The 24771-nt window shown below is 53.4% G+C and overlaps 1 protein-coding gene across 2 annotated transcripts in view; it reads left to right on the top strand.

The window, feature by feature from the left end:
- Nucleotides 1-11453: 11453 nt before the first annotated feature.
- The window catches only part of LOC105472360 (integrin subunit alpha 3), a 34991-nt gene continuing 21673 nt past the window's right edge, over nucleotides 11454-24771 (top strand). For both annotated transcript variants that reach the window (XM_011725524.3, XM_011725525.3), the window contains exons 1-4: nucleotides 11454-12028; nucleotides 19328-19455; nucleotides 19776-19855; nucleotides 23603-23852. In XM_011725524.3, coding sequence (XP_011723826.1) covers nucleotides 11829-12028; nucleotides 19328-19455; nucleotides 19776-19855; nucleotides 23603-23852 — 658 coding nt within the window. In that variant the 5' untranslated portion in view covers nucleotides 11454-11828. The remainder of the gene's footprint in view (nucleotides 12029-19327; nucleotides 19456-19775; nucleotides 19856-23602; nucleotides 23853-24771) is intronic.

Raw genomic sequence — 24771 nt, 5'->3', positions numbered from 1 at the left:
AAGAGGGTCTGAGCTGGCTTTCCTAGAGGTCAGAGTTCTTGGTGGAGAGACAGCCACTGCCATGCCATGCCACCATGACCGCCATCATCCCAGTAGGAAACAGGCAAACAGGACAAGATCCCTGGGACCCTGCCCTGTCTCCCTCCTCCAGGGAAGGGGCTTGTTTTCTATTTATTTTACTATGTGCTGGGCACTGTGTGAGATTCATTGACTCGCCACAAGGGTTCTATGACTAGGGTGCAATTATTAACTCCATTTTACAGATAGAGAAACTGAGGCATGGAGCGCTGAAGCAACTTCACCCAAGCTAACAGGTGACCTAATGTGGCGCATGCTCCATCAGAGGGAGAAACAGAGCTATGCTGAACTGGAAAGCATCTGCTGAAACTTGGGAAGCCTGGAAGGTGGTGGATTTCAGTTGGCCTTGAAGGAAGGGGAGCCGTCAACAAGCCAGAGGAAGCTAGAGTGTTGCAGGGAGAGGACAGGGAGAGGGCAAAAAGCTAGAGTGCTCCAGGGCCTGGAGAAAGCGGCAAGCAGATGTTTGGGGCACGAAGACCTGCCTCACAGGCCGGGGTTGTGTGGAGAGTGGAGGACAAGGGCTGAAGGTGAGCAGGGTGGTTTGCCAAGGACCTCAAACTCCAGGCTGGGGAGCTGGGCTTTGGGTTTTGTTCTGTAAGGTATCCAGGGTTGGGTTTTGAGTGGAGTCAGATCAGGGAATAAGATGGCCTCCTGGAGCCAGGTGACAGTTGACTTGAAGGGAAGGGAAGGGCGCCGTGTGCTGGGCCCAACGCCAGGTGCTTCCCATCGATGGCTCAGTTAACCCTCACCACGGCCCTGAGAGTTGGGCATGGCTATTACTACCTCTTTGCAAATAAAGAAACTATGGCTCAGAGATGACCAGAGGCCAGTTAGAGGCTAATGTGCATTGGGGTGGGAGGGACCCCACGGCCTGGGAGTGGGGCCAGGATGCAGGCCATGATTGCACACTGGCAGGGACAGTGGGTGTGCAGTGCCATGAGGGCTTCTCAGGGCATCTGCAGGTGCAGAAAGGAGGGAGGGATGCTCAGAGAATGAATGAAGTACGGACCCCTGGAGCTACAGCCAGGGTCACCAAGAAGCTAGAGTGAGAAGAGGGCTGGAAGGAAGAGCAGAGCTGAGGAGCTAGAGCCCACGGTGCAGGTGGTGAGAGGACTATAGAAACAGGGGATTAAGGCCAGGCGTGGTGGCTCATGCCTGTTATCCCAGCACTTTGGGAGGCTGTCTCTCCACCAAGAGCAATGGATCAATTGAGGTCAGCAGTTTGAGACCAGCCTGGCCAACATGGTGAAACCTCATTTCTACTAAAAAAAATACAAAAATTAGCTGGGTGTAGTGGTGGGCGCCTGTAATCCCAGCTACTTGGGAGGCTGAGGCAGGAGAATCACTTCAACTCAGGATATGGAGGTTGCAGTGAGCCGAGATCACGCCACTGCACTGCAGCCTGGGTGACAGAGCGTCAGTCTCAAAAAAAGAAGAAAGAGAGAGAGAGGAGAGATGGAGGGAGGCAGGGAGGGAGGAAGGCAGAAAGAAAGAAGGAAGGAAGGAAAAAGAAAGAAAGAAAGGGAGAAAGAAAGAATTGGGGATTAGGAGGGTTATCTTGGGTGAGCCTCCTGTGGTCTCAGCCTGACCACACAAAGCCAGGCTGGCACAGCCTGGTCAACATCAAAGCCAAGGCCTCAGGGAAAGGCCTCTAAGAATTTTCCTGTGTTCACGGGTTTGGCATGGACCACCTTGTGGTCCCTCTGGGCTTCGGTCCTTCGTCTAGCTCCAACCCTAGCCCAGGGCCTTTGGCAAATTGCCAGCTCCACCTAGCAGGCCCTAGAGGTGCTAGAGATTTCCTGGCTGTCCTTGCTGCTGCCCTCTTCCTATGTCCCCTGCATCCCCCCTGCCACCAGCTCCTCCTCAGCCCCTCCCCTAAATGTCCCTCAAGCCTATCTACATCTCCACAGCCCCTTGCCCTGCAGTAGGATGGCCCCTTGCCCTTCCCATTTTCACCTCCACATTAGCCCCCAGATGGATCTCCTTAACTCCCGATCAGAGGGAACATTGGACCCACAAAGGCTGTCGGCTCATTCTCTTGTGTGAATCCATCAGCTCCCCTCAGTTCCAAGGCCAGCAAGCCAAAGCCTAAACTCGGGCAGGCACCAGTGTTTCCCTGAGCATGTCCCTATGTCCCTCATGTTGCTGTGCTGTGGTTTCTGCCCCATTACCCTGCTCGTGTTGCATCTGGCTCCCCTCCCTTCTCTCTGCCATGTGGTGGGCTGGGCTCTCACTCTGCCTCTGGGTCACACCTGCCAGAGACGCTGCCCAGGGCAGTTCTGCCATTGAGGGTGTGGCCCTGACACCCCCAAACCCCATCTGACTCCTCCACTCAGAGGGGTCCCTGACATCCATGACAAGGTGGGGAAGGGGTCCTCCACAGGAAGAAGGCCAAGGCCCTGGGGGATTGTTTTCCAAGGATGCGAAAGCCTCTTCATCATTGCCCTCATCCTGCTAACAGCCAGAGAAGCAGGTGCCACGGGCCTGGCTGGAACCCCTGCCCACCCCACCTGCCCCCACTAAATAATTATTTACCCCAGCTCTTCCCCATGCTCTGGCCCTCCTGACCCCTGACCACCTTAATAGTTGCCTGACTCATTTGTACCTCAGGGCCAGAGTCTCTGTGGGCGATGCTGTCACATCCTGCCCCTCCCTGCCTGGGAGCACTAGGGGTACTCTGCCAGGTAGGGCTCCTGCATTTAAACAGGAGCCTTCAGGAGGTAAGGCTCAAACCCATAGGAGGGCTGCCTAATAGTGAGCATGTCTGTGATCCTGGCAGGAAAGGAGAGAGCCATTGTGGGGATGGGGAACTTTTGCTGCCTCCCAGATCAAGCTCCCTAAGGGCGCCTTGCCCTGGACATCAGACCTGGGGTCCCAAGAACAGGGCGTGTGCCTTCCCTCAGTCTGCCCTAGGAGAGCTAACTCCTTAGCTTGGCTGACACTTGCAAGCAGGTTTCAAACCAGCAGTAATTAGTCCCACAGGGGTGAGGTCAGCAGTGAGGGGCTTGTGGGAGCTGTGATGAGGGATGAGGGCTGGGAGGAGGCTTCAGCCTGACTTACTGAGGACCTCGGTCCATTCAGAGCAGGCAGGGAGGAGGAAGTGAGTCAGTGGGCACAGCGATTCATGCCTCAGAACTCTGACTTTCTTTTTCAACCCACTGAGCCAAGACGTTTGTCCCAACAGGATCCAAGGGTGGGGGAGGGGACGGGAACCAAGGGATATTAAAGAGACAGGGCCAGCCTCTTATTCGCCTGCACTGGGCTCCTGTTTTAGTGCCATAGAGTATGTGGTGATCGATCTCAGCTGGACACACCTGCCACATGATGGAGAAGCTGCCATGGGAGCTGGAAAACACAGTTGTCAACAACTGAGCATAACCACCACCACTTAGGGGAAGAGCGGCTGACTTCTGGGCCCCAGTTCTTTTTCAACAAACCCATGAATTTGGCATCTTTATGTGGAATTTATAGATGAGGAAGCAGGTGAAGGGACTTGTCCAAGGTCACAGTCCCACTGGTCTAATCGTACTGCAAGGCCGAGTGAGAAGTCAGTGCGAGTCCTGGACAACTCAAGAGTGACTAGGGATGGTGGTTGGCGTGGGGGTGGGAAAAGGCTTTACTGAGAAAGTAGAAACTCATGAAAGATTTCGAAGAACAAGTGGAGATTTTCCAACTGAACAAGTGAGGAAAGGGCATTCCAACCAGAGGCACCGGCGTGTGCAGAGGTTGGGTGGCATGGCTGGCCTGGTGCTGTCATGCCGGACCTCTGCTGAATTTCAGTGGGGATGGCACCAGGTTCAAGAGGCCGAAGAAGAGACCCAGAGTCAGTGAACGAGATATAGGTTTATGGGGAGCTTACATGCAGGGACAGTCCAGTAGCAGTGGGCCAGACAGCACCACAACCGCTTGCAAAATGCATGGCATTTATATAGCTTTTTCACTTAGTACCCTGCCCCGGCAACCTCTAGCTGGCAACCCACATTTAACCCAAAACAAAAGACCTCAATCCCCAATCCCCTCCATGGCTCGAATTCCATAAGAGATGGGCCGGGGGCTTAGATGTTCCTCATAGATAAGAAATCAGTCTCTGGGTTGGCCACTCTGATTCCTTAGCTCCAAATTATGAATGCAGATTTTTCTTAAGTTATTGTTGTCAGATGCATCTGCCATGCAGGTGTGTTCATGGAATCCTTCTGGGATTGGGGACCAGGCACCAAGACGGAGGCTGTGACAGGAGGAGCCCCTTGTTGAGGAAGAAAGGAAAATGCTAAGAAAGGAAAATGGAGTCCAAGGAGCCTGCGGCCAGCCGGAGGTGACTGGCAAGAGTTAAACATCAATGCTGGAGCCTGGCGGGTATCATCAGCATGGAGGAGAATGTTAACGAACAAGGGGTCAACTGTGGAGATATGAGAGATGAGAATCACAAACAGACACTCAAAGTGGACTGAGGAATCTTGCAAGGGGGAGAGAATTCTAGGAAGGAGAGGGTAGAGAGGAGTTTAAATAAAATACAGATGGAGAGGTCAACAGGTCGCTGCTGCCACCCTAGAAAGGTCAGAGGGAAAGGGGCCAAAGTTGTCCATAGCATTTGCCCATCAGAAGAGACTGGTGCCCAAGGAGAGAAGGAGGCTCCAGTGAGATGGAGGGGGACGAAGGCAGACTGGGGAGGTGGAAAGGGTCACGGTAAACCTAAGGGCAGGATCCCTACTCCAGGAGAGGGTGGACAGGTGACTCCACTCAAAGGATGTGACTTCTAGGCTGTGACCTCCTGGGAGAATAGAGGGTAGCCCAGATGACTGGGGGTGGAGAAACAGCAAAAGTCTGGAGGTAAGAGGAAGACTGGCTCCATCAAGGAACTGCAAGGTGCTCTGTGGCCTGGGTGAAGAATTAGAACAGGTGAAGGGCAGCGGTGGGGAGGGGTGGAAAGATGAGCAGGGCCATCTCAGGGATGGTGTTGTATCCTGAGGGCAGCAGGGAACCATCAGACGTACCAAGTAGGAAAGAGACTCTGGTAGATTTGTAGGAACCCCACTCTGGCTTCCACGCAGGTGGTAGGGAGAGTTGGAGGCAGGGAGGGCAACAGGAAGCACTGGCAGTCATCCAGGGAGAAAGGACAGAAAGGAGCGGACACACTGGCAAGACAGCAAGAAGGCAGAATCAGGGGGACACAGTGATTGGCTGAGCTGGGTGAAGAGAAGGAGGAGCAGACATTCAAGCTTCCAGTGGGGATGAGCCCCTGGAGCAGAGCACTTGGGTGCCCCACGTGATGGTGCTTGAGGAACTTCCAATCAGGAACTTGGATTCAGAAACTGAATCCACGGGGCCAGAACTTGGGAGGGTGCTGATTTGGGAGTTATCACCATATGGTCTGAGTGATTCAGAGCCAATAAGATGGGCTGGGCATGGTGGCTCACACCTGTAATCCCAGTACTTTGGGAGGCTGAGGAGGAAGTTCAAGACCAGCCTGGCCAACATGGTGAAACCCTGTCTCTACTAAAAATACAAAAACTAGCCGGGCGTTGTTGTCCATGCCTGTAACCGCAGCTACTCGGGAGGCTGAAGCAGAAGAATTGCTTGAAACCGGGCGGCAGAGTTCGCAGTAAGCCAAGACTGTGCCACTGCACTTCAGCCGGGGCAACAGAGTGAGATTCCCACTCAAAAAAAAAAAAAAAAGCCAATAAGATCATTTTTACCTAAATATCAGTAAGGCACAATGGAGAGGATTTCCCACTTTGGTATTTTAGTCTTCATTCCTACCTGAGCAAATAACCATGTTTCATCTAGTGTACGGCAGCAGATATATTCCTGCATCCGTTAGTATTGCATTACGAAGACGGCAATGAAACTCGGCATTGATGAGCCATGAGGATGATGGCCCCGAATAGAGCAGGTCCAGGTTGGCCAGCCACATGGATTGACCCAGCCAGAAGTATGTGCCGTGTCCAAGATGGACACTACCATCATCCATTCACCCAGCTACTCCCAAGGGCCTTACTGACCCTGTTTCCAACCACAGGACCAATCACAGCCGCTGGCGGAAGGATAAATACAGATACACTTCTCACTCCTGCCCCTGAGGAGCTGACTCTGGAGGAAAGTCCATCATTGTGGAGTCGGAGAACCCTAGGGGTGTTACCAGCCACACTGGGGAGGTGTTCATATCTCCTGCACCTTGGGCATGTCAGTATTTTCAACCATAGCCAGGGAGGCATCTATACCTCCTAGGGTTATTAGAAAGTAACATACATAAAAGGCTGCACACATAGTATGTGCTTAATACATATTTGTTCCCTATCTATATTCAAATATACATAAAACATTCAGACATGCAGTCACATAGGCAAACACCTGTGAATTCATAAGGGCATGTTTTGATCATCATACATGTAGGAACCCTCTACCCCCAGTGGAGTGTCTAGGGAGTTAGTGGGTGAAAGTAGATGAAGCCCTGCCCCCGATCTCCCCAGATTTCCCACCTGAGCACAGAACCCTGCCAGTAAAGAGGCTTCTCCACAGGAAATGGCAAAGCCCTTGGGGTCTGGTGACTCAGCCCTGACTCAGCCATGTGGCCTCCTGGGCACCAAAGGGCCACCTTGACTTGAGGTTGAGAATGCTGTAGGCACAGCAGAGTCCTAATCTCCCAGCCAGGAGAGAAGGGGACTCTGGGGGCCAGGGCAGGGCATGTGCAGCAGGGCCAGGCCTTGGGCAGTAGGAAAGGAAGAGAGAGACAGAGAGGGCTGGCAGGCAGGAAGTCCCCGGATGTTTGGGTCCTACTCACCACGCCCTCATAGAGATCACTGCCTATTAATCCCCAAAAAGCCTCTGCGCTTTCCCTCCTTCACTCCCAGCATCCCTCTCGCCCCACACCTGTCCCTGAAGCCCCAGTCAAATCTTACCCCAGTCAAATCTTACCCAAGAAACCCCTGGGCCTTTCTTACCCATTCCCTCTCTCCCTCCCTCAGCCCCTGCTCCTGCTCAACCCACCCCTTGGCCAAATTATTACACCAGCTGCCTTCTCCCACAGCCCAGTATCTCCTGGCAAAGTCAACTTCATGCAGCAGCCAGAATGTTCTGACAGCCCCCTTTCTCCCACAAGCACCACCCCTAACATACAATGCAAAATGGGTTTAGCCTGTTTAAATGTGAGAGCATCCAGAACAGGAGGCCACATCCTGGCCTGTCAATGAATGCTTGAGCCTGGCAGATTCTGAGCCAGGGGAATCGCCTGGACTAGGCCTGCGTCTGGGCCACAGGAGAAGGAAATCTGATAAGCCCATTCAAGCTTCAGCACTCCTCCCTCCCTCCCTCTTCAGTAATTTGCATTTTCAATTCAAGTCAGATAGACACCTGAGTCTCAGTCCAATAGCTGAGATTTGGTACACTTTGTTGCACAGATATAAGAAGGCTTGGGACACAATGAATGTAGATTGGGGAATAGTAAGAGATTTCTCTCCAGCCCTTTCATTTCACACATGGGGAAACTGAGGCCTGGAACAGGAAGGTAACTTGCCCAAGGTGAGAAGGCAGAAGAGAGCTTGCACTCAATTGAGGGGCACAGCATTGTAATTCCTCATTATTTTTCCAGCAGCTGCCCGTGTGCTTCACGTCTCTGTGCTGATCTGCCCCAGAGAGGTGAGGGTGTCCATTGGTGTGCTCTGGGGCTCTGGGAGAGTGAGATGAGGGCTGGGAGAGGGCAGGTAGAGGAAGACTTGTGGGAACACAGCAAGTGCTAAATAACCAGAAGCTGCCTTTGTGGAATATTGACACTGTCATTGTTCCAGCTGGGAAAACTTCACCTGAACCAGGACCCAATTCTTCTGCCTTTCTTCTGCAGCTCCTTTCTTTCCCTGTTGTCCAGATACTCCTCCTCCAGGGAGCTTCCTCGACCCTCCAGCAGAACCCACCGTTTGCACGTTGTTTCGGTCACCTACAGAGGCAGATGGATCCCATCCAAGGTTTGGTTTGAATGAAGATTGATGACACCACCCAAACACCAAGAGACTATGAAAAGGTTTATTATTTACATAATGGAGGTCTCCAGGGGGAGCAGGGCCGGCCTTTCAAGCAGGTCCCAAATGCCTTGGGAGAGCCAGGAAGGAGACTGGCCTGGGTTTTTATTGTGGTTAAGGAGTAAGGGTTCCCTCAGGAAGGGGCTTGTGAATATTCCCCCCTCAAACACCAAAGGAGGGTGCACCCAGACTTTCTTATCAGCTTGTCCAGGTGTAGGGCACAAAGAGGGAAGGGTGAGGCTTAAAAGCTGTCCGCAAACATCAACAAATGAACTTAGACTCCTCATTACACATATGATTCTGGTGCCCTTGTTTCTCTGTCTATGTTTCTAGGTGGGTCTCTTCACCATGGGGAAGGGTTGACAGATAAAGAGTTGACATGATAAAGTCAACTGAATGATGAGATGATCCTACAGATGACAGTACCACTGAAACCAAAGGACCTTGAGATTTCTCTTTCTCCATCTCTGCAGCTGAGGTCCTTCTAGTCTCCAAGTCTCCCTCCACCCCCACTCCATCTCCCCACACTAGTCTGACACTCCCCCACATTCTTTGGCTCAGGCCCTCCCCCTACCAGTCGCCCCTGCTCTGCTTCACATTCCCTCTGGACACTCCCCTGGAGTGGAAAAACCATCCCTCATCCCTTTCCGGCTCCCAGTCCCAGGATCGGACATGCTGGTCATTCCTGTTTGGGATGTCCAAAGAGATAAGGCCTGGCATGGGGCCGATCTGTCATCGCAGGACTCTCAAAGCTGTTTCAGGCAGGATCCTCACCCACACGGCGTTTCCACCCTAAGCCCCTGCCCTTCTTGCCCTGGCTGGCTCCCCTTCTCCAGGAACATGGTAGAGGACTCAGGAGCCAGACAGAAAGCAAAGATCACTGTTCAACTTCCATCCAGGTCAGCTTCCTGTTCCTTGACCCCACATGTCTTCTAATCCCTGGAGGCCCTGGGCCACAAAGCAGACCATGAGAGAGGCTGGGTGGCTCTGGAAGTCACAGGTCAGGAACAAATCCTGTTCTAAGGAACGTCAGAGACAAGTGTCTTCTTCCCAAACACCACAGAGAAAGCTGTTATCGCAGCTGCTTTTGTTTAGGCATGTCTAGCTGTCTGACATCCATCTGCCTGGAGTGTGTCTCTTAAAGACACAGCTGTGGTCAGCGGCTTCCAGTCCTAGCTCTGCCTCCCATAAAATTCAGATCTTGGACAGGCAGGTAACCTCCTGAGGCTCTGTTTTCTCCTAAGTCAAATGAATATGATAATCCCCACCTCACAGGGAGGCCGGGAGGATAAAATGAGCCTGCCTGTGAAATGATTTGCAAACTGTAAAGCTAGGCCGGGACCCTTTCCCAGACTCTGAATCTAATTTTGTACTCATAAGAATTATGAGTACAGAATAATTTTATTCTTAAAGAGAGCCCCAAATTGCACAAGCTTCAGACTTCACCAAACTTGGATGTGCCCAAAGTAGTGTATAAATATTAATTATTAGCATAAGTAGTTAAGGGCTCCAGGATCAGATAACACAGGATGAAAATCCTAGTTGTGTGACCTCTGCCAAATTGCCTAACCTCCCTGAGCCTCATTTTTCTCGTTTTAAAACAGAGATAACACTCCAAAGATTGTTGTGAGGATTTAACATTTGTGAAGCATTTAGCATAGTTCCTGCTGCATATGTGCTTAATACATGGTGTTTTTTCTTATTAAGAATAGATGGAGAAAATAATGCTTGGGGAGGCCAGGCGGGGTGGCTCACCCCTGTAATCTCAGCATTTTGGGAGGCCGGGGGTGGGAGGGGGGTGGATCATAAGGTCAGGAGTTCGAGACCAGCCTGACCAACATGGTGAAACCCCGTCTCTACTAAAAATACAAAAATCTAGCTGGGCATGGTGGCAGGCGCCTGTAATCCCAGCTACTCAGGAGGCTGAGGCAGGAGAATCGCTTGAATCTGGGAGGCAGAGGTTGCAGTGAGTGGAGATAGCGCCACTGCACTCCAGCCTGGGAGACAGAGTGAGACTCCATCGTCTCAAAAACAAAAACAAAAACAAAACAAAACAAAATGCTCTGGGGAAAATGGGTCTCTGAGCTGCAGCAAGAGAAATGTGAGTTAGATCTAAGAAAGTACATAATTACCTCTTTTTTTTTTGAGACGAAGTCTTACTCTGTCGCCCAGGCTGGAGTGCAGTGGCGCGATCTCGGCTCACTGCAACCTGCGCCTCCCGGGTTCAAGCGATTCTCCTGCCCCAGGTAGCTGGGACTACAGGCATCCGCTACCACGCCCGGCTAATTTTTGTAATTTTTTAGTAGAGACAGTGTTTCACCATATTGGCCAGGCTGGTCTCGAACTCCTGATCTCGTGATCCGCCCGCCCCGGCTTCCCTAAGTGCTGGGATTACAGGCGTGAACCATCGCGCCTGGCCAGCGTAACCTCTTGAAGTTCCCTTTCAATTTGATTCCTTGGTGGAGGAGACCTTTAGGCTCCGCCCACCTACCGCCACCTGGCGCTACCCACCAAACACCTGATGGGGGCTGACGTCCAAGCCCAGTCTCCAAACACTCTGTTCAAGCTTGGGTAGGAAGAGGGAGCCTCTGGGATTCTCTGGGCTGGGCCCTGAAGGCAGGAGTGGACGAGAAATGGGTACGGTCTAGGCTCAGCTTCCTGGCGACGCAGTGCTTTCTGTGGAGGGACTCATTTCTACATTGACAGTCTTATCCCTTGATACCAGAAGTCGCAGGGAAAAAAATGCTTTTTGGTAATTACAATTAGCGACATTTGGTTGTTACCACTGCTAAATATGTCTGTCTTTGCTGAGGGGCCAATCTCAGCTCGGATCCGGATGAGTGGACAGGAGAAATAAATCTCTGCAAACACAGCGAGGAGCCTGGGTGAGAGGAAGAACTCCCAGGGACCGACAGCCACCTCTTGGGGACTCACAGCGCTGCGGAGGCGAGTCCAGCATTCCAGCCAGCCGCGCGCGGAAGTCTGTTCCCAGATGCGCCAACGCCAGGTCTCTCCAGCGGGCTGGCCTTTTCAGCAGCAGCAGCACAGGCAGGAAAGCGGCCGGACAAATCCCACCCCCGGCTCCGCCCGTCACATCCATCTTGCTCCCGAGACGACCCTTTCCCAGAGAAGCGAGGGGCGGGGAGGGGAAATCTAAGCCTTTGGGTGTTGCCGACAGGTGTTTGGGGGAGAAGGCGGAGCTGGGGTAGGGAGGATGAGGAGGGAGGGGCGGTGCTGCCCCTTTAAGAGGCGGTGGCCGAGCCGGGACCTTTTTCTCTTTCCCCGGAAGGAAAGCGCAGCCCGGGCTGGGCTCGCAAGGTGGTGAGGTGCGGGACTGGGCGTGGAGAGGCGGGGCGCGCTCCGCAGGACCCCTCCCTCCTGTCCTCCTTGCGGTCGACCGGTGCGCTTGCCAGATCCGCCGCGAAGCCGGGATCGAAGGCAACAGCGCGGCCAAGGGGGCGCGGCCGGGACAAGCTGGGGGCCGGTTGCCCGGGGCAGGGACGGCGGCGACCCGGCCGCTGGGGAGGCGGGAAGATAGACCCACGGATCTTAAGAGGGGATCCGAGAGCGCAGCTGTGAAATTGGCCGAGGCTGGGGGCACGAAACCGATCAGCACTACTGAGCGCAGCGGCCGGCGGGTTTCAGTGTCCTCCGGCGGCGCGGGGAGCAGGTGAACAGGTCCTCACGCCCAGCTCCGCGCTCTCACGCGCTCTCGCCCGGACCCCGCTCCCGCTCGCAGCCATGGGCCCTGGCCCCAGCCGCGCGCCCCGCGCCCCACGCCTGATGCTTTGCGCGTTGATGGTGGCGGCCGGCGGCTGCGTCGTCTCCGCCTTCAACCTGGATACCCGATTCCTGGTAGTGAAAGAGGCCGGGAACCCGGGCAGCCTCTTCGGCTACTCGGTCGCCCTCCATCGGCAGACAGAGCGGCAGCAGCGCTACCTGTAAGTGAAGCTGGAGGCTGTGGGGTGGGAGCGAGAGTGTGCGTGCGGGGGATGCGGTCCGGAGTGGAGTCGGAGTCCGGGGCAGCTGGCCCTTGGGAGCCAGGATTAAGGGGCGGGTACCCAGGCGGCCCACTGGCTGCTGGGGGTTGGCGGGAAGTGGAGGATTGGGTGTGAGGTCGGGCAGTAATCATTGGCAAGTGCTGACGGGGCCAGAACCTGTCTGGACGCCACCCCTCCGCCCTTTAGATCTCTCCTGAGAGCGGAAGTGGGGTCCCGGTGTCTGAGTCCTGTCCCATTATGTGAACCGAGTACCCAGCACTAGCCTCTTCTCTCCAGGGCTGGGAGCTGGGGTAAACTGCAAGATAAACACCCAGCGGACCCCCCTTCCCCTACGCTTGGGGGAAAAATGAGCATATGCATTTAAGCACCTCGCTGGTAGTCTGCGGCCACGCCAGCCACACCCTCTGCAGAGCCAGACTGGATGGCCTTCTCAACCGCTGGCTTGGCGGATGGAGGGTGAGGTGATGGGTGAGTCTGGGCGTTTGGAGCTGTCCATACGCTCCCTCTGACGCCTTGAGGATAGCGGCAGTGGAAGAGAGAGGAGGACTTGTCCGAGCTCTGGCTGCGTCTCCTCCTGCCCACCCCCAAGCAGTGGCACTCTCCCCACAGACATCCTCCCTGCATTCCACGGATTCGTGTTGGATCTTCAACCCTGAGTGTGTTTGTTTTGGTTTGAAGAGGGAAACAGTGTTTTTCTCTTTCTTCTGTTCTCCTTCCCCAACAGCTGCAAGGAGGAGGGGAAGAGCTATGCATAGGGGAGGAAGGAGGAGGAGGTTGCACCCAGCCGCCTGGGTCCCCCTCACTCCACCAGACACACTCATGCCCAGTAGCATGTCCAGGATTCAGAGGTCTCTCTGCTGTGGCCTCAGAGCATGCCGAGGTTGGCGGCTGGGGAGGTGAAGCTGTCCAAAGAGGGATGGTGATTAGGACAGGTTAAGCAGGTACCATCCACCTCTTTGGGCTGGGTGATCTGCCCCCTCCTAGCCTCTGCCCCCACCTGGCCTCTGACCCCACTGAACAAGAAGATGTAGTCACATTCAGGGTACACTGAAATCTCTCCCTGCTCCGGTTGGGGCCTGCAGAGATTGAGGAAGTTTAGAATGTCCAAAGTCCAAACTCTGCCCCTGCCTTGGTTCTGCCCTCCCGACCTAGCCTGCCTACCTGGCCTTAACCTCAACTCCATCTTGCTCTTGCAAAAGCTAGGGCTACCACACCCTTCCCTGCCTGGCCCCAGCAGCTGCCACCTGGCCTTAGCCAACCCTCTATCTTTTGGAGATCCTGAGCCACCAGGAGCACACGTTTCTACATCAGCACTCTTTCTGCCCTAACCAAGAAAAAGATTTTCAGACTTTCAATGCCAAATCTGCATGATATAAGATAACATAGGTAAAGAGATCAGACTGGAAAGAAAGAGTCAATAATGATTCCTCAACCCCTCCCCCTTTTGCCTGGTGACCTTGAGCAAGGTCCCCTCCCTGGGCCAGGTTTCCCCCAAAAGGGGTTGGACCTGGATCTAGTGCTCTTGCCCACTGCTGCTGGCCTGTGAGAGTCAACTTGATATGGTAGAGGGAGAAGAGGCTTGGAGGTCCCATGGCCAGTGTCCTGTCTCAGATCTGTTACCAATACCTGAACCTGAATTTCCTTACGTGTTGGAGGGAGGGGAATAGCATGCCTTCTTTTGGGATGTTAGTGGGGCTGTAACTAGATAAAGTGTGTAAAATCCTCTGCACAAGATAAAGTGTGTAAAATCCTCTGCACATGTGCCTTTCTCCAAGGAGCACCTGAAGGCTCTTGAGCTGAGGCCAGAACCTGGATGCATCCTCATTACCCATGAGCCCCCTCCAAGGTGGCTGAGCAAAGGGGTTCTACTTTTCTCTCTGGGAAACTGGAGCTGGCATTCAGCCTGCCAGGAGCCCAAAAGGTTCTAAAGCTAATGAACCTCTGAGGGGCAGGAGTTCTCTCCCTTGAGTATCCTCAGTCTTTCCTAAGGGTGGTTCTGTATCTTGGCCCTTCTTGTCATCTCACTGAATTCAACCCCTTGGCCATTCAACCCCTCGGCCATTTGGGAGAGCCAGCTGGGCTTAGCTGCAGCCAGCTGTGTAGCCAGATGCAAACAGCTGCCTGAGTGCACAACTCAGAGGAACTAACTAGTAAGACGAGCTGCAGCCTCATATTCTGTTAGCCTGAAAGTCTCTTTGGAAAAGCGGGATCGTTCATGGTCTTGGATAGGCTCTTAAACTGGGGTTCACAGAAGGTTTTCAAGAGATGCAGGGACTCCCTGAAAGTATACCCCAAATCGTAGTATTTGTCCACTGCCCTGTGGGTGGGAGGAGGGGAGAGCACCGCTTTCTTGTTCTCCATTCAGAAGGCCTCAGAAATGGTTAGAAACCCAGGGTGGGACCTTCTTTGCTGCCCCATCACCTTCATCTCTGGACTGGGGTTCCTGGCCCACAACATAGGGGGCTCGCCCTAACCCAGGGCCCAATCTCCTACTCTGTGGAAATGAGGGGTAAGGAGCAGGCAGAGGACCAAGTGCTCTGGGCTTCTTGGCAAAATGCATGAGGGGTTCCTTGGAGGGACAGGGACTGTTCTCTGGGAGGTGGTTACTGACACCATCTCTTCTCCAGCACCTGCTCTGACATTCCTTCCTGGGAATCCAGGCATTCTGGTCTGGTCTGACCCTGTGGGCCTATGGAGATACCGCCGGTCCTTCTCTTTCTTTCACTTTTGCTTGGAAATGAGGGTATCTGGGAAGCCCAGGGCAGGGTGGCTCCTAGAAATGAGGTCATGCCCGAGGTACACAGGATCCAGGCTCACCTGCCATGCTGTCCTAACCTCATGTTTCCCTGGGCAGGGTGGGTGCCTGGCAGCCTCCAAGGCTCGTGCCAGCAGAAATGGGCACAGCAGCTGTGGCTGGAGGCAGAAGGCCTGCACTTGTAGTAGGTTTTACCCAGTGACCAGTCTAGGCCAAGAGGCTTTCAACTGGGCAGGAGTGGGAGAAGCCGGATCTTGTCGAAAAAGAAGCAGCGAAGGGGGCTTGGTCAGAACTAAACAAAGAAGGAAGAGGATCCCCTTTGCCGTAAGAGGGATTGAGGTTAGATGACACTTAGAATGCCCTCGGGAGTCAAATATAGGAAAAGTACTGAAGAGCCAAGGAAAGGGAGAAGAACTGAGAAAAATGGCCTTGTTCTTTTTTTATCTGAGGCTTAGCCAAGGCTCTTTTTCCTGCCCTTTCTTGTTCTCTCTCTCCCTCCAGCTTGTTGCTCTGGTTCTAGGGCTGAGTCACCAGTGGGGAGGGGGGCTGGGTGGGCTGCAAAGGAAGAGTAGGGAAGGATGGGGAGGGCTGCAGTTTCAGCTCCACGGAGCGGCCTCTGGGGAGATGGCTAATTCGGGCAGCAAGGTTGGCATAGAGCTGGGATCCAGGCATCCCAGAGCCGCCCCCGCCCCTTCTCTGGGGCTCAGAGGTGGAGCAGGCACGCTCCCCACCTGCCTCCTGGCCTGGGGTGGGAGGGGAACACAGGAGGCTAGGTACCCAAGGAGTGAGGCCTTGCTGTGTTGGCCTGAGTGCTAGATCCTTTGGCCCCCTCTGGAATCCTCCCATGGAGCCACCAAGTGCCTTCCTGAGGTGACAGAATCTGGGAAGGTGAATCTTACAGGCTGCTTCTCTGAGCATTACCCCACCCCAGTGGGGGCCTTCTCCTCTTTGGGGTGAGCCAACCTGGTACCTTGAATTCTCCTGGGTACTGTGCCCTGCCCTTCTCTGATTCTTCTGCTTTCTCCTTGGCTGTTCCATTAGCTTTGAACTGCCCCAAGGGGAGTGATAGGGCAGGGGTGAGGAAGGGCTTTTTCGGAACTTGGAGCTCAAGGCTCCACAGAGGCCAAGAGGGGCTGTTTGGCTGGAGCCAACGGGAGGGTGAGGAGGCAGCTGTTGGAAAGCCCTTGAGTAGTCACTTCACCCATCCCACTCCATCTGGGGGGCTGGTGGTCTCTGCTCCCCCGAGTCCAGCCTGACTCCTGGAGAGGGGCAGTCCTATCTCGTGTCTTCCTTGCTCTAAGAGCTCCATCTAGGCATCTCTCTACCTAGTCTCCCTCCTTCTGGCTGCAGCTGAGGGGATGGGCTCAGTACCGCTCTGGAAGGGGTCAGCTTTTGGATTTTGTGATCTGGACCAGACCCAAAAGTAGATGGCCAGCAGAACTGCTCATTTGCATAATTATTTGCATTTCATTTGCATGTCAGTAAGGTCCCTCTCACCTTCAGGATTCTCCAACCCTCACCACACACACCTGGGTATGTGTGGCTGCAGGAAGCTGGAACCACCCTCCGCATACCACCTTCCCCCATCCATGCGCAGGCCTCTGGCTGTAGACCCATTGGATCCTGGGCTGGGAGCCAGAGGGCCTTAAAGGGCCTCTGAGTGGGCCAAGTGGAAGCTAAAAATACTCTGGGGGGTGAAGGGGGGCTCCCTCTGGAATCTCTGAGGAGGGAGGGGCCTGGGATGTGGGGCTGGGATTAGGGCACTAGCCCTGCCCCACCCTCTATCAGTAGGCATAAGACTGGTTCCAGGCAACAGGCAAGAGGGTATAGGTGGTAAGGGGAAGTATTTCAATCTCATTGACATGCGTGCCCAGCTCTGCCTGCTCAGTACCTCGGGAAGTTCAGAGGAGGGGGTCCCTTAGCCCCTTACTGGCTGAGTTGAGGGGGCTGGGAGGGCATGGAGACCCTCCTGCTCAGCTGCCTCCTGTATGATAACATGCTCAGGGCCGTAGAGTGGCTCTAGCTGCCAGCACTCCTGTCCCCACCCCAGTGATCACCTGGTATCCTCAAGCCATGGAAGTCTTCTTACGTCTGTCCCCTGCTCTCTCTAAACCACCAAAGGAGTCTCTTCTTTTCCCTCTGATCCAGGTTCCCTAACATGCCAGGGCAGAAATTCCTGGGTCCAGCCAGGCACAGTGGTTCATGCTTGTAATCCCAGTACTTTGGGAGGCCGAGGCGGGTGGATTACCTGAGGTCAGGAGTTCGACATCAGCCTGGCCAATATGGCGAAACCCTGTCTAGTAAAAATACAAAAATTAGCTGGGTGTGGTGGCGCGTGCCTGTAATCCCAGCTCCTTGGGAGGCTGAATCAGGAGAATCACTTGAACCCGGGAGGCGGAGGTTGCAGTGAGTGGAGATTGTGCCACTGCACTCCAGCCTGGGTGACAGAGCAATACCCTGTCTCAAAAAGGAAAAGAAAAAAAGAAATTCCTGGGTCCCTGGAGGGAGGGCTGGGGTCATGCTAGGGCCAGTCCTGATGCCACAACAAATCAGACCAACAATGCTCATACTAACTATGGCTTCATATCAGAACACCCTTTTGCAGAATAGACCTATCTGTTCCTCTAGCAACCCTGGAGGTCAGCGGGAGAGGGGCTGCCCGCATTTTACAGATGAGGCACTCAGGGCTCAGAGGAGGAAAGGAAATTGCCCCTTCAGGCAGAACAAACCCTACACCCAGGTCCGTGGGTTCTCAGGCTGAGCTGCTCCTTTCCCGCAGGCTGTGGCTCCCTTCTCTCATCTGTCAGGCACGCCAGAGAGCGGACGTCCATGGGTGGTCAGGCAGAGGATTCATCAAGACCTTCCCAGCCCAGACAGAAGTGACTCTCTAGACCTGGCTGCCACCCTGGCCTCCTGCCAGCTTCCCTGGCCAGGAAGCTTCACCCCTTCTCCCAGGAACACTTCCCCAGGGTGAGGTCTGAGCTGTAGTCTTAAAGTACAGGCAAGGTCCCACCCCCTTCCCAGCAGCCTCAGGCAGTACATTCCTAACTCCCAGTGGGTGGAGACACCCCAGGCCCCAGCATGCCCAGGCCCTGCCCCGCCTACTCCCTGCAGCCCACACTCACAGGTCCCAGGCAGGAGCTACAGGCGTGGCTGTTGCTTGGCACTTCCAGACTGGCAGAAGGCCCAGAGCCCAAGTTCTTAGCTGGGAGCTGTAGAGTGATAGAGTTGCTGGGGCCAAATGGTGGGGCACCTGGGAGGTGTCTCCCACCTGAGAAGGCCAGGGCCATCAGGATTTAGCAGGGAGGGGCTCCTGGCAGAACATTTAGAGGCTGCAGGGAGGTGATGTGGGGAGAAGAAAGTCTGGTAAAACTGAGTTCTCAAACTGGGGTGCACTAGATTCCACCAGATGGTATGTTGTGGGCAGAGGAATCTACCTTTTTAACAAAGATCCCTGGGGTTTCTGATGACCCAAGGCTTGTCCTCTAAGATGGCATTTCAGGGCCAACCCCTGCCTCTCTCTGCTCCAGCCACCCCTCTGGTATGGGACAGGTTGCCAGGGTCCTAAGCATCCTTGTAGGAACTTGCTGTCGGCATCCCCAAAGATGGAATCTGGGCAGGCTGGGGGCAAGGCAAGAGCCCTTGCCCACCCCACCTGCTGCCCGCTCACTGGGAACTCTGCTCTGGGGCCACATTGTCCAAGGTGTCAGGTACTCATCCCAACCCCTACCTGTGTGTCTGTCTTAAGATCACTGGAGAAGGATATTGGACATCACCCAGGTCACTTAGGGGCCCAGGTCTCCAAGATCTGAGTCCCCAGATGGCTTCAGGAGGAAAAACCCAGGGCTCTGACAACCCAGCCCCCTAAGTTCTCCCCTCTGACCCCACAGAATTTGAACTCTCTGCCAGGATTCCTCATCTTGCTGTCTTCTGGTCAACCTTCATCTCAAAAGCCAAAGCGTTGCTTCCAAAACTGAGATCTGGCCATGTCATGCCCCTGCCTAAAATCCCTCTGCGGTTTCCCCTAAGGCTGTTCCCAGCCTGCCTTTGTGTGCCTCCCCAGAGGCTCCTGGACTCCAGCTATGCTGAGGGCCTTACAGGTCTCTGAATCACCCTGCTGGCTCTTGCTTCCTGGCCCTGCACATGTGTGCCTTTGCCCACGTGGCCTTCTCCCCTTCTTCACCTGGAGAACCCTGGTCATCGTTCCCAGACTCAGATTAGGTCACCTCTTCTGCTGGCCTCTGTGACTGCCCCCTCATCCCTGAGCCTGAGCTGCTGTGCTCCCTGCTTCCCCCTCCCGGGGCACTTCCTTCCAGTGTCTTTTTTCCTTGCCTGCCTTCCCTTATGCTGGGCACTTCTGGAGGGCAGGAGCTGGGGGTCTCCTGGCACCAACAATCTGCAAATGTATGTTGAATAAATAGCAAGTTGTTTGAAGTGGGGCTTGGGGAGTCTGAACCCAGACCCACCTCCCTCCCTATCCCCAGGCTCCTGGCTGGTGCCCCCCGGGAGCTCGCTGTGCCTGATGGCTACACCAACCGGACTGGTGCTGTGTACCTGTGCCCACTCACTGCCCACAAGGACGACTGTGAGCGGATGAACATCACAGTGAAAAGTGAGGGGAAGAGGCTGGGGAGGAGTGCCGGGTCAGAGGTCTGGCAGAGGGGTACCGCAGAGAGAATGGCCTAGAGGAGATAGAAGGCCTTACCCAGCTTCTAGTCGCTTCTTGTCCAGCTGGGAAGAGGGTGCCCTAGAGGAGAGTGGGGCTGGATGGGGTTGGTGGAGCTTAGAATAATGACGAGCTGGAGAAGGGGAATTGGGAGGGCTGTCCTGTGGGTGGAGGGCCCAAGCAGGACCCACCCCTGCCCTCTGGAGGCTTTGGGCACTGAAGTATGGGTGAGGTTCTCTGGTTCATGATCCCTCTGGTGCCCACAGGTGACCCTGGCCATCACATTATTGAGGACATGTGGCTTGGAGTGACTGTGGCCAGCCAGGGCCCTGCAGGCAGAGTCCTGGTAAGTGGATGCTCAGTGTCGGCTCCCCTACCTCTCCCTGGCTCTCTCCTCATCTCCTAGAGCTGGGAGGAAAGAAGAGGGCAGCAGGCGGGTCCACGGCGTGTGTGTGCTGGGGCCTGCACACAAGTCCCTTCCTGTGGCTGTGCATCCCTCGCTCCCTGCACTCCTGGGGAGGGAGTGAGTATCCTGTGCTCTCCCAAAGCCAGGCACGGCCTGAGTTCTCTGACTCATCCACTTCCTCCCCATGCCCACACTGGGTGCTCAGCCTTCGTGGGAACAAGCCGAGGGAGCTGAGGGAACTGCGAGGAGGAGAAAGGGCAGAGAGGGCCCCAGGCGGCTCAGCACTGGCTGGCGCTCCTTCCTGGGAGGCTGACTGCCGGAAGAGGCGCAGCCCTGCTGACCCTGGCTCACCCAGCTCTGGTCTGGGGGCTAATCAAATGTGTCACCTCCTGCCCACATTCTACAGTGCCAGCCCCTGAGTTCTCCATTTCTGAGTCCCAGATAGACATTCCCCCCACCGCCCCATTTTTTTCTCTCTCTGTCTGTTTTTGTTGTTGTTATATTCAGAAAGGATTTTATTAGTTCACACACAGAAGAGTTCTGGTTAAGGCTTGCCTTGCTCCTGGTGCTAATATGATGCCACCAGGATGTGAGGTATCTCAGGCACTTAACTCTGTGTTCTTCGTGTTGCCTCCATTCTTTGATAGGCAGTCTTTTCGTGGTGCATGAATGCAACAGCTTCAGCTTTATCTTCTTTGACCTTCAAGTTCTGTAGTCCTGGTAGATATCTGATTACAACTCATTAGCTCTGACTATTTCAGGTGCTCTTCTCTGAAACAATTACTGTGGCCAAGAGAATGCAATACTTATGCTTTCTTCAGACATGAATTATCAGTTATCCAGATAGGCACATAAACTCAGTCTTAGAATGTGCTTCTTTGATGTCAGGTTTTTCTCTTGCCTTGATAGTTTCACATGGCTGGGGAAGCCTATCACGGTGGAAGGCAAGGAGGAGCAAGTCCCATCTTATGCTGATGGCAGCAGGCAAAGAGAATGAGGCGCTCTCTCTCTCTTTCTCTCTCTTTTCTTTCTTCTTTCTTTCAAGATAGAAGACTCCTAGTTGTGTGCGGTGTTTCATGCCTGTAATCCCAGCACTTTGGGAGGCTGAGGCTGGTGGATCACGAGGTCAGGAGTTCGAGACCAGCCTGGCCAATATGGCGAAACCCTGTGTCTACTAAAAATATAAAAAATAAACCAGGTGCAGTGGTGCCCACCTGTTGTCCCAGTTACTCGGGAGGCTGAGGCAGGAGAATTGCTTGAACCTGGGAGGTGGAGGTTGCAGTGAGCCAAGATCATATCACTGCACTCCAACCTGGGTGACAGAGCAAGACTCCATCTAAAAAAAAAAAAAGAAGAAGACTTCATCTCTCAACCAGGCTGGAGTGTAGTGGTGCCATCTCAGCTCACTGCAGCCTTGACTTCCCAGACTCAAGTGACCCTCCAGCCTTAGCCTCCCAGGCTAATTTTTTAAGTTTTTATAGGGACAGGGTCTGACTGTGTTGCCCAGGCTGGTCTCAAACTCCTGGGCTCAAGTGATCCTCCCACTTTGGCCTCCCAAAGTGCTAGTGCTAGGATTTCAGGCATGAGCTACCATACCTGGCCCTATTTTTCTTTTTCTTTCTTTCTTTCTTTTTTTTTTCTTTTATAGATGAGGTCTGGCTCTGTCACCCAGGCTGAAGTGCAGTGGCACGATCATAGCTCACTGTAGCCTTGAACTCCTGAGCTCAAGTGATCCTCCTGCCTCGGCCTCCCAAGTAGCTGGGATTATAGGCAAGAGCAACAATGCCTGGCTTTTTTCTCATTTTAAAAATTGATGTGGCCAGGCTAGGTGGCTCATTCCTTTAGAATGAGGCAGGACGATCGTTTGAGCCTAGGAGTTTGAGACCAACCTGGGCAACATGGCAAAATTCCATCTCTACAAAAAATATATAAATTAGCCCGGCATGGTGGTGTGTGCCTGTAGTCCCAGCTAGCTGAGAGGCTGAGGTGGGAGGATCACTTGAACCCTGGAGAGAGAGGTTGGAGCGAGCTGAGACCATGCCACTGCACTCCAGCCTGGGTGACAAAGTCGGACCCTGTCGAAAAAAAAAAAAACAAAACAAGCCGGGCACGGTGGCTCAAGCCTGTAATCCCAGCACTTTGGGAGGCTGAGACGGGCGGATCACAAGGTCAGGAGATCGAGACCATCCTGGCTAACACGGTGAAACCCCGTCTCTACTAAAAAATACAGAAAACTAGCCGGGCGAGGTGGCGGGCGCCTGTGGTCCCAGCTACTCCGGAGGCTGAGGCAGGAGAATGGCGTAAACCTGGGAGGCGGAGCTTGCAGTGAGCTGAGATCCGGCCACTGCACTCCAGCCTGGGCGACAGAGCCAGACTCAGTCTCAAAAAAAAAAAAAAAAAAAAAAAAAACGAAAAAATTGATGTAATGTTTACATACAGTGAAATGTACAGATTTTAAACTTCAATGAATTTTTACAAATGTATATACCTGTATAACCAAAAATATATCTTAAAATCACTCCAGAAGGTGCCCTTGTAACCCCTTCTAATCATTTGCCACCCCATAAGCCATCGCTGCTGTGATTTCTGTCCCCTTTGAACACTGTTAAAGCTCCAGGTTGGCATCAGTTCACTGAAATGCTTTTTTGAGACCCCTGTTATGGATGGCTGTGGTCTAGGAGCCCATTTAAAGTGATTCTGCACCCTGGATCCTTTAGCAGTTATTTACACCGTTCATTCAACAAATATTTGGTGAGCCCCTACTGTGTTACCAAACACTGTGCTATTCCTAGAAGCTTAGCAGTGACTAAGGCAGGCTCAGGCATCGTGCTGGTGGAGCTCACAGCTAGAAGGGACCACAGAAAGCAAGTAAACAAGAACCAGGGCCTATTTTTGGACTTTGCCTGCCTCCAGGCTGTTTTAAGTCACCCTATTCTGGCCCATCAGTTTGCCCAATAAATATGTACTGAGCAGCTAAAGTGCACTCAGAGAAGCTGTGCATAGATTCCCCCCTCTGTGAAGCAACACAGCATGTGCTTAAGAGCTCAGATTTTGGAAGCAGACAGGCTTGGTTTGAATATTCTCTGCTTCTCTCTAGATATGAGATCTTAGGCAGGTTAACTGAGCTCTCTGTGCCTCAGTTTATCTAAAATGGGGAAAATAATCATTCCTACATCATAGGGTCACTAGCAGGCTTAACACTTAATATGTGAGGAGCTTAGAATTGTGCCTGGCATATAGGAAGCACTCAGGAAGTGTTAGCTGCTGCTATTACTATTACCGTCATTGTAATTATCATTTTAATAACGGTCCTTTCATTAAGAGGACAGGGTCATCTGGAAACGGCAGAGCAGTAAGTTCCTTAATCTCTCTGTTACTAACCCCTTCTAGACCAAGAGCCTGAACCCCACAGTCTCTCATCCTTTCCTGCTTTCCCTTTGCTGAGATCTGCAAGCCACTCTCAAATCCACACTTTACAGCTTTCCAAAAAGTGTTCCTGACCCCCAGAGCAGATTTCTAAATTCTGGAAAGGAGATGCAGGTTTAAGTATCACCGGGAGAAGAAGGAGGAGCCAGGAGATCTCCTTTGATTCCTGTTCAGCAAAGCCAGAGGCTTACAGGGTAAAAGAGACAGCTGACCCGGGTCCCTGTGCCTGACTGAGGCTGCCTGTGTTTGGGGGGTCCCCAGGTCTGTGCCCACCGCTACACCCAGGTGCTGTGGTCGGGGTCAGAAGACCAGCGGCGCATGGTGGGCAAGTGCTACGTGCGAGGCAATGACCTAGAGTTGGACCCCAGTGACGACTGGCAGACCTACCACAACGAGATGTGCAACAGCAACACTGACTACCTGGAGACGGGCATGTGCCAGCTGGGCACCAGCGGTGGCTTCACCCAGAACACTGTGTACTTTGGCGCCCCCGGTGCCTACAACTGGAAAGGTGGGGACCATGGGGCCATGGGGGAAGAAAGGAAGAGCAGAGACCACCCACCCCCAGTTAGCCACTGGGACAGCTGGCCTAGACCATCCACACTAGAAACATGACCTCGTGCCAATATCAGCAACCACCATGACTTCTACTGTTTTAAAGCACTTACTATGTGCCAGAGGCCTTATACATATGATGTCAATCAATCTTTTTCTTTTCTTTTTTGACATAGGGTCTCACTGTGTCACCCAGGCTGGAGTGCAGTGGCACACTCATGGCTCACTGCAGCCTCGACCTCCCCAGGCTCAGGTGATCCTCCCACCTCAGCTTCTTGAGTAGCTATGACCACAGGCATGTGCCACTACTAGGCTAATTTCTGTATTTTTTGTAGAGTTGGGGTTTCACCATGTTGCTCAGGCTAGTCTCGAACTCCTGGGCTTAAGCAATCCACCCTCCTCGGCCTCCCAAAGTGCTGGGGTTATGGGCATGAGCCACCACGCCCAGCCTCAATCATTTTTAAAATACTCTTATGAGGCAAGTATTATTATATCCATTTTACAAAAACAAAAACGAAGACTTAGAGAAGTAAATTGCCCAAGGCCAACAAAGTTATGAAACCTGGATTGGAATACAGGTCCACCTGATTTCAGTTTAACCATTTACAAACTAATTCTAAAAATAAAACATGCTCCTGGTAGAACCACTACATAGTACAGTAGGATTTGGTAAAAATAAAGTGTAAAAGTGTTCTTCTTCCCACACCCTTCTTTCTGTTCCCTAATGTTAACAGTATATTGCAGGTCCTTCTAGATTTATTTTAGAATAATAGGTATTGACAGGTGCAGTGGCTCACGCCTGTAATCTCACCACTTTGGAAAACTGAGGTGGGGATCACTTGAGCCCAGGAGTTCAAGACTAACCTGGGCAACAT

This window comes from Macaca nemestrina, chromosome 17 (assembly GCF_043159975.1).
Source record: "Macaca nemestrina isolate mMacNem1 chromosome 17, mMacNem.hap1, whole genome shotgun sequence".
Lineage (NCBI taxonomy): Eukaryota > Metazoa > Chordata > Mammalia > Primates > Cercopithecidae > Macaca > Macaca nemestrina.
This window is presented reverse-complemented; position numbering and strand designations above follow the sequence as displayed.